Here is a 14,305-nt window from a genome sequence, read left to right on the forward strand (position 1 = left end):
AGACACAGCGGAGTCCCGGGAACAATCTGGAACACATTGTCTGACTAATCCACATCATAAACGCATTTGAAAGCGCATCAAAGCAGTAGTGCTGTCTCTTTTCAGAGGAAACTCATTCATTTCTCCCAGCTGTGTGTGACCCACCTCGGCGGGATTGTGTTTGAGCCTTTACTTCGCCGAGCCTGAGGGAGTTTCTGTGTTTACCTGAGGGCTTATCTGGCAGGAGCAACTTTATATGATTTAATTATTTTTCTCAACCGAAAGAACGTACGCGCTATTATCCCGCACTTTCAGGAAATGATCGAATGCTAATATCACTTACAGATTATTCTGCCATCAGCATATTGCTAAATATTGACTCCACGATATTTCTTATTGTTGCAAACCACAAATACTTTCCCCTGTTTCTTGCTGCCGCACTCAATCTGACTCAACATACCAAAAGTGCGGTCCAAAAATCTGAAACCGCTAGTAAAGAGACTTCTATTTTGCTTTGTTTTGAATATAATATTACACGTTTCATGATATTAAAAATATACATGATACAATTTATAATGCCGAGTTTTGTTTGTCCTCCTTTTTGTTATGCTGACTACAGCGCTCAGGTTGCATACATGAAAATTGGTGATTGTTTTATCCAAGTATCTTATCCAAAAAATGGCTGCTTTTTCAAAATACTTACTTTAAAAGAGCTGAATCAACACAATTCTTGAGTTTTTTTTTGTGAAAACTTAATTATTTTATGTTCAATCCACTTACATTTGTTAAAGTAATTAAGTTTACTTAATCGATTTGTGTTGGGACAACATGTAGGAATTATTTGAAAACTGACCTGACATAGTTTCAATTCACTACAATCTTCTATGTCAAGCTGCTTTGACACAATCTACATAGTAAAAGTGCTATAGAAATAAAGATGAATTGAATTGAATGTGTAAAGATACAGTAAAGGTTAATGTTCATATCCAGTTTTAAGTTTTATATCATGTAATACCTTTTTTAAACTGACGGGTGATCATGACATTGTATCTTCTTCCTCTCAGGAAAGAGCTTCACTTTGACCATCACTGTGTTCACTGGACCACCGCAGGTCGCCACGTACCACCGCGCTATTAAAGTCACCGTTGACGGACCTCGAGAGCCAAGACGTGAGTACCCACAATTCCCTTGTATGTCCTTGTAATGCTGTGTTTGATAGAGAATATTTGGTAACACTTTAGTTTGTGTACTAATTCTCAGTGTCTTATCACCTGCCTATTATTAAGACTGTTTAGTAGTACTCAAAAAGTGCATTATATTATTCTACATCGCTTTAAACCCAAATTCTATCTTAATAACTGTTAATAAGCAGCAAATGAGTAGTTTATTGAAGAAAAAGTAGTTATAGTTAAGCTGAAAAGTAGTTATAGTTATGTAAATAGCGAGAATTCTACCTTAAGATAAAGTGTGACTGAATATTTCATATTTTGACTGGTTCATTAGATGAACAAACGTCATTATATTATTCGACATCGATTTAAACCCAAATTCTACCTTCATAACTATTATTAAGCTGCAAACTAGTCTTTTATTGAGCTTACATTCATAGTTAATGGTTTGTTAATATTGAGAATTGTACCATAAGATAAAGTGTGACTGAATATTTCATATCTTGGCTTGGTTCAAATGTCATTATGCTATTCTACATCACTTTAAACCCAAATTATACCTTAATAACTATTAATAAGCCACAATTTAGTAGTCTATTGAGTTAAAAGTCATAGTTAAGGGTTTGTAAATAGCGAGAATTGTATCTTAAGATAAAGTGTGACTGAATATTTTAATCTTAGATGAACAAACAGCATTATATTATTCTACATCGCTATGAACCCAAATTCTACCTTAATAACTATTATTAAGCAGCAAATTAGTTGTTTGTTCAGTGTAAAGTCATTGTTAATGGTTTGTTAATAGCAAGACTGAATATTTTAATCTTAGATGAACATACATACATCGCTATAAACCCAAATTCTACCTTAATAACTATTAATAAGCATTTATTCAGTGTAAAGTCATTGTTAATGGTTTGTAAATAGCAAGAATTGTACCTTAAGATAAAGTGTGACTGAATATTTCATATCTTAGATGAACAAACAGCATTATATTATTCTACATCGCTATAAACCCAAATTTTACCTTCATAACTATTATTAAGCAGCAAAGTAGTCTTTTATTGAGCTTACATTCATAGTTAATGGTTTGTTAATATTGAGAATTGTACCGTAAGATAAAGGGTGACTGAATAATTCATATCTTGGCTTGGTTCAAATGTCATTATGCTATTCTACATCACTTTAAACCCAAATTATACCTTAATAACTATTAATAAGCCACAATTTAGTAGTCTATTGAGTTAAAAGTCATAGTTAAGGGTTTGTAAATAGCGAGAATTGTACCTTAAGATAAAGTGTGACTGAATATTTCATATCTTAGATGAACAAACAGCATTATATTATTCTACATCGCTATAAACCCTATACCTTAATAACTATTATTAAGCAGCAAATTAGTTGTTTGTTCAGTGTAAAGTCATTGTTAATGGTTTGTTAATAGCGAGACTGAATATTTTATTCTTAGATGAACAAACATACATCGCTATAAACCCAAATTCTACCTTAATAACTATTAATAAGCATTTATTCAGTGTAAAGTCATTGTTAATGGTTTGTTAATAGCAAGAATTGTACCTTAAGATAAAGTGTGACTGAATATTTCATATCTTGACTGGCTTATTAGATGAATAGATGTCATTATATTATTTTACGTCGCTTTAAACCCAATTTCCACCTTCATAACTATTACTAAGCAGAGAATTAGTAGTATATTGACGTAAAAGTTATAGTTAATGGTTTGTAAATATCGAGAATTGTACCTTAAGATAAAGTGTGACACAATATTTTATTTTGAGTGGTTCATCAGATGAACAAATGTCATTTGGTACTGCACACGTTGTGCTGTGTGTTTCTAATGCATGCAACCAGCGCAATCTACATAAATAAGTGTTGTTTCTATTATTGATTCATCATCTGTGTATAATTTCATGCCAGACTGCAAATCACAGCTCTGGTAAAAATGGCTTTTCTTTCTGCGGTGCAGTGTTGTTTGATAATGAGGGAGAAGTACTTGAGGTGATACGAGATGAGATAGTCTCTCCTTTGTGTCTGCTTTATACCCAGTTATTTACTTCAGTAAAAACCAAGCTGAGCCATCTTTAGAGCGAGTGCCAAGTTAAACAGATTAGATAATCTGTTGGTTCCTGCTGTTTTTTTTTTCAGTATTAGAGGTTTATCATCGCACACTATTTGGATTCTGTTTCTCGGTCATGCCTTTGACTATGTTAGGTAGAGTATTTCGGACAGTGCAGCGAGTTTTTTCGAACTATTTTCAGATCATCGACGGCTTTAAAAGACATATGAGTCACCGGCAGATGATACCGAGCCACACTGTATGTGTGTGTTCCTATAACGTACAGTGTATTTCAGTGAGTAAGTGTTGGTTTCGATTTCTCCTTGCGTTCTAGTTTGTTTGGGTGTATACATACCTGCACAGCAGTGTGTGTTAATATTAAACAGCGAACAGCCCTCCGTGGTCTAGATGGTTGCCAACCTCAGATGTCAGTTGTGGTGTGTTATTAAGCCGTTTCAGGCACAGAGTGCGAGGGTGCGTCTTGGAGCCGCAAACATAGAGGGTTCAATGAGAGTGGCCACTCTCTCTGACCAGCGGGGTCAGCAGTGCCTGACCGCATTAGAGCCGCTGAATTAACACAGCACTGAACGCCTGCTTGGGGTGCAGATCCATAACACTAATGCAGCCCGCGAACCACAGCCAGAGGAGGCCAGAGAGAGAGAAAGAGAGAGAGATAAAGGGAACTCACTGCTGGTGTTTACAGAGCTGTGTCATATTTGTTCCTTGTCATTGCATTTCAAGCCAAGTGGCACATAAAGAAAGTGAAAATGAAGTTTAGTTTGGATTGAAATGATAATTCAATGTGTACACAGTAAAGAAATGCTTGCTGCCTTAAATTTTTTAGTTGAATTAAATGAACATTTTAAACTAAAATATTAATTATTAATGGTTAAATATTAATTGTTAAACTTTAAACATGATTAACTCATTAAAATAAGTAAAGTAACATAAAAAAGTTACTTTAAAAGTAAAATTACCTTTATATACCTATATATATAGTTGAATTCAGAATTATTAAAGCCCCTTTGAATTATTTTTTAAATATTTCCCAAATTATGTTTAACAGAGCACGGAAGTTTTCACAGTATTTCTGATAATATTTTTTCTTCTATAGAAAGTCTTATTTGTTTTATTTCGGCTAGAATAAAATCAGTTTTAATTTTTTTTTAAAGCCATTTTAAGGTCAGAATTATTAGCCCCATTAAGCTATTTTTTTTTCGATAGTCTACAGAACAACCATCGGTATAAAATAACTTGCCTAATAAACTTAACCTGCCTAGTTAACCTAATTAATCTAGTTAAGCCTTTAAATGTCAATTTAGGCTGTATAGAAGTGTCTTGAAAAATATCTAGTCAGATATTATTTACTGTCATCATGGCAAAGATAAAATAAATCAGTTATTAGAAATGAGTTATTAAAACTATTATGTTTAGAAATGTGCTGAAAAAATCTCTCCGTTAAACAGAAATTGGGAGAAAAAAAAATAAACAGGGGGGCTAATAATTCAGGGCGGTTAATAATTCTGACTTCAACTGTATACAAAAGCACTATGAAATAATGAAATTAAAGTACTATGAGATTAGTACTATGTTAAATACTAGTTCAACTGTACTTTAGGAACTTGAAATATGAGAGGTTTACTAAAAATCACCAAAGCATGAGCTTATATGAAATATCTGAGAAATTAGAAACATTAGCAATGTTTTTATGAGCTTTAATATGCTTTTTTTTTTTATTTAGCTTCAAGAAAAGTTATATTTTTTGAAATAAGTTTAGTTCAGGGGTGCCCAAACTTTTTCCAATAAAGGGCCAAAATGCAAACTTGACTGAGGGCTGTGGGCCGAATATACTGTATACCAAACCATATACAGTTGAAGTCAGAATTATTAGCCAGCCTTTGATTTTTTTTGATTTTATAAAATATTTTACAAATTATGTTTAACAGAGCAAGGAAATTTTCACAGTATGTCTGATAATATTTTTTCTTCTGGGGAAAGTCTTATTTGTTTTATTTTGGCTAGAATAAAAGCAGTTTTTAATATTTTAAAAGACATTTTAAGGTCAATATATTAGCCCCTTTAAGCTATATATTTTTTCGATAGTCTACAGAACAAACCATCATTATACAATAACTTACCTAATTACACTATCTTGCCTAGTTAACCTAATTACCCTAGTTAAGCCTTTAAATGTCACTAAGCTGAATACTAGTATCTTGAAAAATATCTAGTAAAATATTATTTACTGTCATCATGGCAAAGATAAAATAAATCAGTTATTAGAAATGAGTTATTAAAACTATTATGTTTAGAAATGTGTTGAAAAAAATGTTCTCTCCGTTAAACAGAAATTGGGGAATAAAATAAACAGGGGGCTAATAATTCTGACTTCAACTATATATTCAATTTGCCATGAGTAATTTTCCAATTTATTCAGTAATATTGAAAAATAACTAGAAAACGTTGCTTTAAATCATGTTGATTTCCGCAGTATCATTTTTAACATTTTATAATGAACTTATTACAGTAAAACATAAACAATCCCATTCATCTTTTCCCTTTATTTTTATGCCAAAGACAAAACCCATTATTTATACAGAGATATTTTTTTATGTAAACCCACTTCAACAAACCCGAAATACACTGCCTAAAGGAAGAAAGTAAAAAGAAAAGTAAAAATAAAAACAACAATAATAAAAAAAAGCTGCAAAATTTGATAAAATAAAAGTAAGGAAAAATAAATAAATAAAATAAAATAAAATAAAATAAAATAAAATAAAATAAAATAGTAAGCAAGTAAGTAAGTAGGTAAGTAAATAAATAAATAAATAAATAAATAGACAACAATAATGGGTGATACAATCAGGGATAATGCTGTGCAATCTTACATTGGTAGGCAACATTAGATTTCAACATTAATTTTGACAGCTGACATGCTCATATAAATATATAAACACGTTATATTGCATTATTTACTGCATCACAGCAATAAGAGTTTAATGTGTGTAATTATCATTAAATAAATCCTAACAATGCAAATAAAAATACAAAAATAGATATAATTAATATTCTGTCCCAAATTCTAGCATCCAATGAGCAAATGCTATTTGATATGATATTGCACATACACTCACTGACATGTAGTAATGCAAAGTACATGCAAATATCTCTTTTTGTTCCGACTGGCACTCATGCTTGCCTTTTGTTATGCCTGTAATGCTAGATTTCCTCATGCATGTCATATTTATCATGTTGGCTGACTGACGTTGGCCTGCAATCACTCTTTAGAGCTGTTACCTGTCAAGCGGGTCACATTTCCGTATCTGCAACCTATGTTCACTCAACTATCACTAATGAAAATAAGTGCTTCAGACACAATGCTGAGAGAAATGATGTGTGCTTTCACACACTTATGATGTCCTTGCATTAAACTTTGGACTCTGAAATGAATTTGAAACATGAGTTATGCAAATTTATTGTTAATAGACAACAAATTAGTAACTATCATCTATCAAATGTGTCTTTTGGCCATACAACATCTAGTATAGTATATATACTGCTTTGGAATGATAATTATTGTGAAAAACTAATTGAATTGAATTGAACTGAATTGAATTTAACTGAATTGAGTTTAAATTAATTGAATTGAATTGAATTGAATTAAATTTAACTGAATTGAGTTTAAATCAATTGAATTGAATTGAATTTAACTGAATTGAGTTTAAATTAATTGAATTGAATTTAACTGAATTGAGTTTAATTGAATTGAATTGAATTGAATTGAATTGAATTGAATTGAACTGAATTGAATTGAATTGAACTGAATTGAGTTTAAATGAATTGAATTGAATTGAATTGAATTGAACTGAATTGAATGTAACTGAATTGAGTTTAAATGAATTGAATTGAATTGAACTCAATTGAATTTAACTGAATTGAGTTTAAATGAATTGAATTGAATTGAATTGAACTCAATTGAATTTAACTGAATTGAGTTTAAATGAATTGAATTGAATTGAATTTAACTGAATTGAGTTTAAATGAATTGAATTGAATTGAACTGAACTGAATTGAGTTTAAATGAATTGAATTTAATTGAATTTAACTGAATTGAGTTTAAATGAATTGAATTGAATTTAATTGAATTTAACTGAATTGAGTTTAAATGAATTGAATTGAATTGAATTGAATTTAACTGAATTGAGTTTAAATTAATTGAATTGAATTGAATTTAACTGAATTGAGTTTAAATTAATTGAATTGAATTGAATTTAACTGAATTGAGTTTAAATTAATTGAATTGAACTGAATTGAATTTAACTGAATTGAGTTTAAATGAATTGAATTTAATTGAATTTAACTGAATTGAGTTTAAATTAATTGAACTGAATTGAATTTAACTGAATTGAGTTTAAATTAATTGAATTGAATTGAACTGAATTGAGTTTAATTGAATTGAATTTAACTGAATTGAGTTTAAATGAATTGAATTGAATTGAATTGAACTGAATTGAGTTTAAATGAATTCAACTGAACTGAATTGAACTGAATTGAGTTTAAATGAATTGAATTGAAGGATATGAATGAATGTGATTTGAACACTAATGACCATTCCATCGTACTGCAAACGAATGTGTGTTTGCCACAAGGATAGATTGTTCACTTGCTGCTTGTGTGCTGGACTGTATATCTGTGTATTTTGCTTTTGTCAGATATGTTGCGTCGATGGCATCTTTCATAAGAAAACCACACCCTCTCCTCCCCCAGGCATGGGCTGACTCAAGCTGTGTGTGTGTGTGTACTTTGATAGCGCTGCCAATAGAATAATACCTCATTAATGTTTACCTGCGGAGCAGAGAAACCTGATAGACAAGACCCCCCACACACCCACTCACACAACATACAGAAGCAGAGGCATCTTGAAATGATGAACACTATGCACACTGCTGGAATACAGTATACATAACAGCTGTCCAAAAAGTATTTGGATACTGCAGTTAAATTCCTTTCAAACAGAGTTTCAGTTCAATAAAAACTAATCACAATTAATCACATTCAAAATAAAGTGACATAATATAATATTATGTGTGTGTATTATTTATATTTTGTATGTATATTTGATTCACACACATATAAGAGAACTATTCAACTATTTTGTTACATAGATATTTACATTTATATATCATTGGTATGGGTGGTGCAGTAGGTAGCGTTCTCGCCTCACAGCAAGAAGGTAGCTGGTTCGAGCCTTGGCTGGGTCAGTTGGCCTTTCTGTGTGGAGTTTGCATGCTCTCCCCGCATGATTTTCTCTGGGTGCTCCAGTTTCCCTTACAGTCCACAGACATTTGGTATAGGTGAATTGGGTAAGCTAAATCGTCCGTAGGGTATGTGTGTGAATGAGAATGTATGGATGTTTCCCAGTGATGGGTTGCAACTGGAAGGGCATCCGCTGTGTAAAACATATGCTGGATAAGTTGGCGGTTCATTCCGCTGTGGCGACCCCGGATTAATAAAGGGACTAAGCCGAAAAGAATGAATGAATGTTATTTATATCATACACACTACCGTTTGGGGTCAGTGTGATTTTTAAATGTTTTAAAATGAGCTTGATCCTGCTCACCACGACTGCATTTATTTGATCAAAATACAGCACAAATTGTTAAATTGTGAAATGTTATTGCATTATAAAATAACTGTTTGCTAACTGTAACCTTCTTGCTGTGAGGCGACAGAACTCCCTACTGCGCCACTGTGTCGCCTTAATATTATTATTATTAATGGTAATAGTGATAAAAGCAATACTGACTGGAGTAATCTTTTAATTTGAAACTACATACAATAAGTAATAAATAAATATTTAATAAATAAGTATTTAACAATTTAAACATTTTATTTACATTTAGTAAATGCCGCCTTGATGCTTGATGAACCGAACAAATTTTTAAATTATTAAATAAAAATATTAATGAAAAAAACTGACCCTATACTTTCGACCGGTATATATAAATATTTTTTCTTAAATATATGCATGTGGGTATTTATATATATATATATATATATATATATATATATATATATATATATATATATATATATATATATATATATATATATATATATATATATATACATACATACACGCATAATAAATGTACACAGTACAAAACATATATTATATCAAAACAAACCTTTTTTTTGGATGCGATTAATTAACCAGCACTAATAAAAACCAAATTTCATTGAGTATTACTTGCCACATTTTCGCAATTATATTTGAGACTCATCAAACAATGTTTTTCCAATCTTCTATTGTCAAATTTTGGTGAGCCTGTGTGAATTGTAGCCTCAGTTACAGAGTGGCCCGGTGTGGTCTTCTACTGCTGTAGCCCATCCGCCTCAAGGTTGGACGTGTTGTTCGTTCAGAGATGCTCTTCTGCAGACCTTGTAGTGAGTGGTTATTTGAGTTACTGTTGCCTTTCTATCAGCTGGAACCAGTCTGGCCATTCTCCTCTGACCTCCGGCATCAACAAGGCTCACTGGATATTTTCTCTTTTTCAGACCATGCTCTGTAAACCCTAGAGATGGTTGTGTGTAAAAATCTCAGTAGATCAGCAGTTTCTGAAATACTCAGACCAGCCCGTCTGGCACCAACAACCATGCCTCGTTCAAAGTCACTTAAATCACCTTTCTTCTCCATTCTGATGCTCGGTTTGAACTGCAGCAGATCGTCTTGACGATGTCTGCATGCCTAAATGTATTGAGTTGCTGCCGTGTGATTAAAAATTTGCGTTAACGAGCAGTTAATAAAGTGGCCGGTAAATGTATGCTAGCAATTCAGATTTTGTTATTATTCTCATTGTGCATAAATGGCATTGCCTACCAATCTAACGCATTATGAATATATTAGCTAATATATAATCAAGAAATGCATGCGCACATTTCAAGCAAAACATCACCAGTAGTAATTGCCAAAATGCAAAAAAAAAAAAACATTATTTATATATAACAAAAGCTTATGCAGAATTGGAGAGAAGACAAAAGTAGTTATTATAGTCAGGGACAATATTTGCATTTTGGCACACAGCTCTTAGAGGGCATGTAAATCTGTTAACAATATCATTCGCTGTGTTATTTTTCCTCAGATATCACTCTGTGTTTCTGTAAATAAAGGAGTGTACATGCATACATTAGTGTGTGTGTCTGTGTATGTGCGTGCAAAACACCTGCCAGGTGTGTCAACTATTAAATAATGCATGGCACACCCATACATATAAGTATTGTTCTGTATATTAGAGATGATATTGATTTCAAATTCATAGATTTAGATGTTTACTCCTAATAGGCCCTTTAGAGACCTTCTCTTTTCTATTCAGTGATAAGAATCTTGCGTGTGCGTGTGTTCTTCTCTTTTTTAATGGTAATCATCACACTAATGCTTTTAACACCCTTTCTGCTATCTATGCATCATGAGAACGTTTCTTCAAAGCAGCGCTAACGGCGAGTGGCAGCTTTCGTCACCAGTGACGCGCAGCATGAATGCAGCCAATATCGGACGGCAAATGAATGGAATGCGTTTGAAAAATGAACAGACAATTCATTACTGTCAAAACACACAGCCGAGCATGCAGAGCAGATTTAGCCATCGGATGTGTGTGAGCTGCTGTTTTAGCTCTGAATCTTTGCTGATGAAATTTGCTCTGTTGTTTCTCTTAGTTTTACCTCGTTGTTTAGAATTGTCTCTATATTTTACTCCGTTAAATGTACTTGTTGCTGTTTTTAATTGCGCTTAAATAAATGAATTTGAGCTTGAACTTGAACTGATCCTAGAACTAAAGCTAAAAAAAAACTTTAAGGGATTAAAAGGATGATTCTACACTAAATATATCAGTAAATTAGCAGTTTTCCATATTTTGTGATTCATGTTTTTAGTTTTTCCAGTTTATTTATGCTTTTAAATTGCATTACGGGACTTTAATCTTTTTTCCAACAACTTTTAACCTTTAAAAGTTGGGAAAAGTGACTTTTATTAACATTTTTAATAGTTTTAAGTGATATATGGTCTGGGTTGGTGTGGTAGATCTTGCTACAAAAACCTAGTAATAAACTAACAATACATTTTCCAACATAGGCTCATTCTGAAAACGTAGCCCTATGTACATTTCAGGAGATTGCGAATTATGTAGCCAGAAGTACGTATGGCTGCATTTTGTCTTCAAAACCAACGCTAGGGGGCGGTATGACGCCCTTTTCGTGCTAGCAGCTGACCGCTTATCTCCATATGGACGGCTTCCCCGCTGTTACCAGATTGTCCAGAGGCTCGCAGCATACGTCGGTGAACTTAAGATGCAGAAAGGAGTTGACCACGATGATGGAGTTCAAATGAAAAAAAGTTCCAGAAAGCCGATAAAACTAAAAAGCCAAAAAATAAAATAAACAAGTAAATAACAGGGTGAAAATGTGGTAAAATCTAAAAACATGGTGAAAATCGGGGGCTTTTCTTTTCTGGATTTCACTGCAGTTGGGTCTAGGGAAGTGTGTGAGCGCTGCTTTTAAAACAATATTGGTGGGTTTAGGGAGGGGGGTGGGTGGGGTTATTGGTCAATTGGTCGGTCAGTCAGTCGGCAGTGACCTCTGGTGGATTTAAGTGAGAAGAGAAGGCGCAAATGGCACTCCCGAGAGAGGCGGTTCATTGAGATCGAAAAAAAGTGTACACAGCGGCCTCTGGTGGATTCGTGAAAACAAAAACTGCAAAAAAAAACACACCTCCTGGGACGCATTTGGCGCTCTCCAGAAATGTATATAGGGGTACGTATACATAATGAGCCTGGTTTAACATTTTCTGTTATATTATTGACTTATTTCTATATATATGTTATTTCTTATATATTATATTATTCAAAATACTAAAATCTCAATAAAAGTAGTGATGTCCCGATCAGTTTTTTTTTGCCCTTGAGTCCGATTCATTTGATTTTGAGTATCTACCGATATCGAAACCTGATCCGATACTTCTATAATACATAAAAAAGAATGAAGAAGAGCGAAGAAACAGATCCAGAATGTTCCTTATTTCTTATTCAATTCACTTTATTTTAACATTCAACAATTTTTATTTTAACAAACAGAGCACTTCTGTGAGATAGCTTGAACAATCAAGGAATAAATATCATAAATTCGTCACTTTTGAACAGTAAATATAAAAAAAATTGTATAAAAACAAATAGCACCTCAACTTAAAATACCTGGCAGGCAATCCCAAGTTGACCCCAATGGCCAATGTTGTCGTCATCAACTTTAAAAAATGTCCAGACCTCAGACATACTCGCACTTTCTGCTTCAAGCTGCTTCCGTGTTCTACTTTGCTGGCATTTAACTTATAGCGTCTCTGCAACAAAGTGATGTCATGCCGTATACATTGCAAGTCTACAAAGAGGTCTAAGTCTGTGCCACCACATAACTATATGTGTATTATAAAATAATGAGAATATATATATATATATATATATATATATATATATATATATATATATATGCACACACACACGCACACACATATATATATATATATATATATATATATATATATATATATATATATATATATATATATATATATATACACACATATATACATACACACACACATATATACATACACACACACATATCGTCACCTTGTCACCTTGGAATTATAAGGTTTTATATGCGTTCTGAATGATTTTGAGATATTGAGTTTTTGCGTTCCATAGCAAACAGTATGTGTGTAACATTTGTTTTTTAAATAAAAAGTCTTAAAATGTAAACAACTTATAAAAAACATCCCATAATGTAAATAAGTTGTCATTTAATAAGAATATGTCAATAACTCAATTTTGACAAAAATTTCAGAGAAAACCTTATTATGCTAAGGTGATGATATAAATTCGAGTGCTGATCGGGAGGTAATGTCCGATTCCGATCGTCTGAAACCGCGTGATCGGAAATCAGGCCCAGATTTCTAGATCAGATCTTGAAATGCCTAAATAAAGTCACTTTGTTAAACTGTAGAGTTGAATTTTCAACATCAGAAGTCGACACAGCAGAGATCAACATCCCATAATGCAATTAAACAAACGGAAAACACTTGTGAATCCCAAAATATGGAAACTGTTCATTACCAGATATTCTTTATAGTGTATCCTCTTATTATCTGCAGCTCCGGGTCATATTTTCTTTTCTTTGAGGACTAATAGCGGACAAGAGATGGGGTATCTTTACCCACACACACAAACACACACACACACACAATGTCTCCATCCTGCATCTTGCGTTTGTGATCTTCTTTGTTTATTCTTTGAGCCGGCAGACAGCATTAGCAACTTTAAAGACTTTAATTGAATAAAGCAGTATATAAAGCACCTCACAGTCCATGATAAACGTCTGAGTGGGAGAGAGAGAGACAGACAGAAAGAGGAGGGAGGAGTGTTACGGGAATATTATAGTGAATCATCTGTTTATTTTTCTGCCATTTTTAACAGTGAGGAAAATTCTGCAAATAGCCTAATTGAAGAAGCAAGATGTGCCCAGACTTCCAGTAACACACACACACACACACACACACACACACACACATTCACCAAACTTGTTGCGAAAAAGATTTTTCTCTGTCTGACCATAGTGTTTCAACATTTTATACGGGTCATATCATGAGGAATCAATTTATCCTTGATCTTTTGAGATAAAAGGGCTACATTGTGCGGCGAGAACTGTAGCTTTATAATTTTCTGAAACTTTCTAACACGTCTGCCTTCGCACTTCCACAACTGACGTCAAACTGATTCTTATGGCAATGAACGACACACATCAAAGATTGCCTGTTGGATTTTCTGAAACCTCACCCAAACAGAGATGGTAAGAAGATAAAGAGGAAGTAAAATCTATTCTACTTTTTTCTACAAATATGAGATCTGAAAGATAGCTTAAGTGAGAAACTCTATCAACAGAAGAATCCCAAAATTAGAAATGCCTTAATGTTGAATTTCAGTTTTGAGAACCACTTCAGAGTGAGTAAATGATGAGATTTGGGGTGAACTGTCCCTTA

At 32.9% G+C, this 14,305-nt stretch overlaps 1 protein-coding gene across 1 annotated transcript in view; it reads left to right on the forward strand.

Moving 5' to 3' along the window:
- runx3 (RUNX family transcription factor 3) overlaps positions 1-14,305 on the forward strand; it is a 131,794-nt gene that overhangs the window by 66,583 nt on the left and 50,906 nt on the right. The window contains exon 5 of the mRNA XM_056470341.1: positions 1,044-1,148. Coding sequence (XP_056326316.1) covers positions 1,044-1,148 — 105 coding nt within the window. The remainder of the gene's footprint in view (positions 1-1,043; positions 1,149-14,305) is intronic.

The sequence above is a fragment of the Danio aesculapii genome, chromosome 13 (genome assembly GCF_903798145.1).
Source record: "Danio aesculapii chromosome 13, fDanAes4.1, whole genome shotgun sequence".
In the NCBI taxonomy this organism is placed as follows: domain Eukaryota; kingdom Metazoa; phylum Chordata; class Actinopteri; order Cypriniformes; family Danionidae; genus Danio; species Danio aesculapii.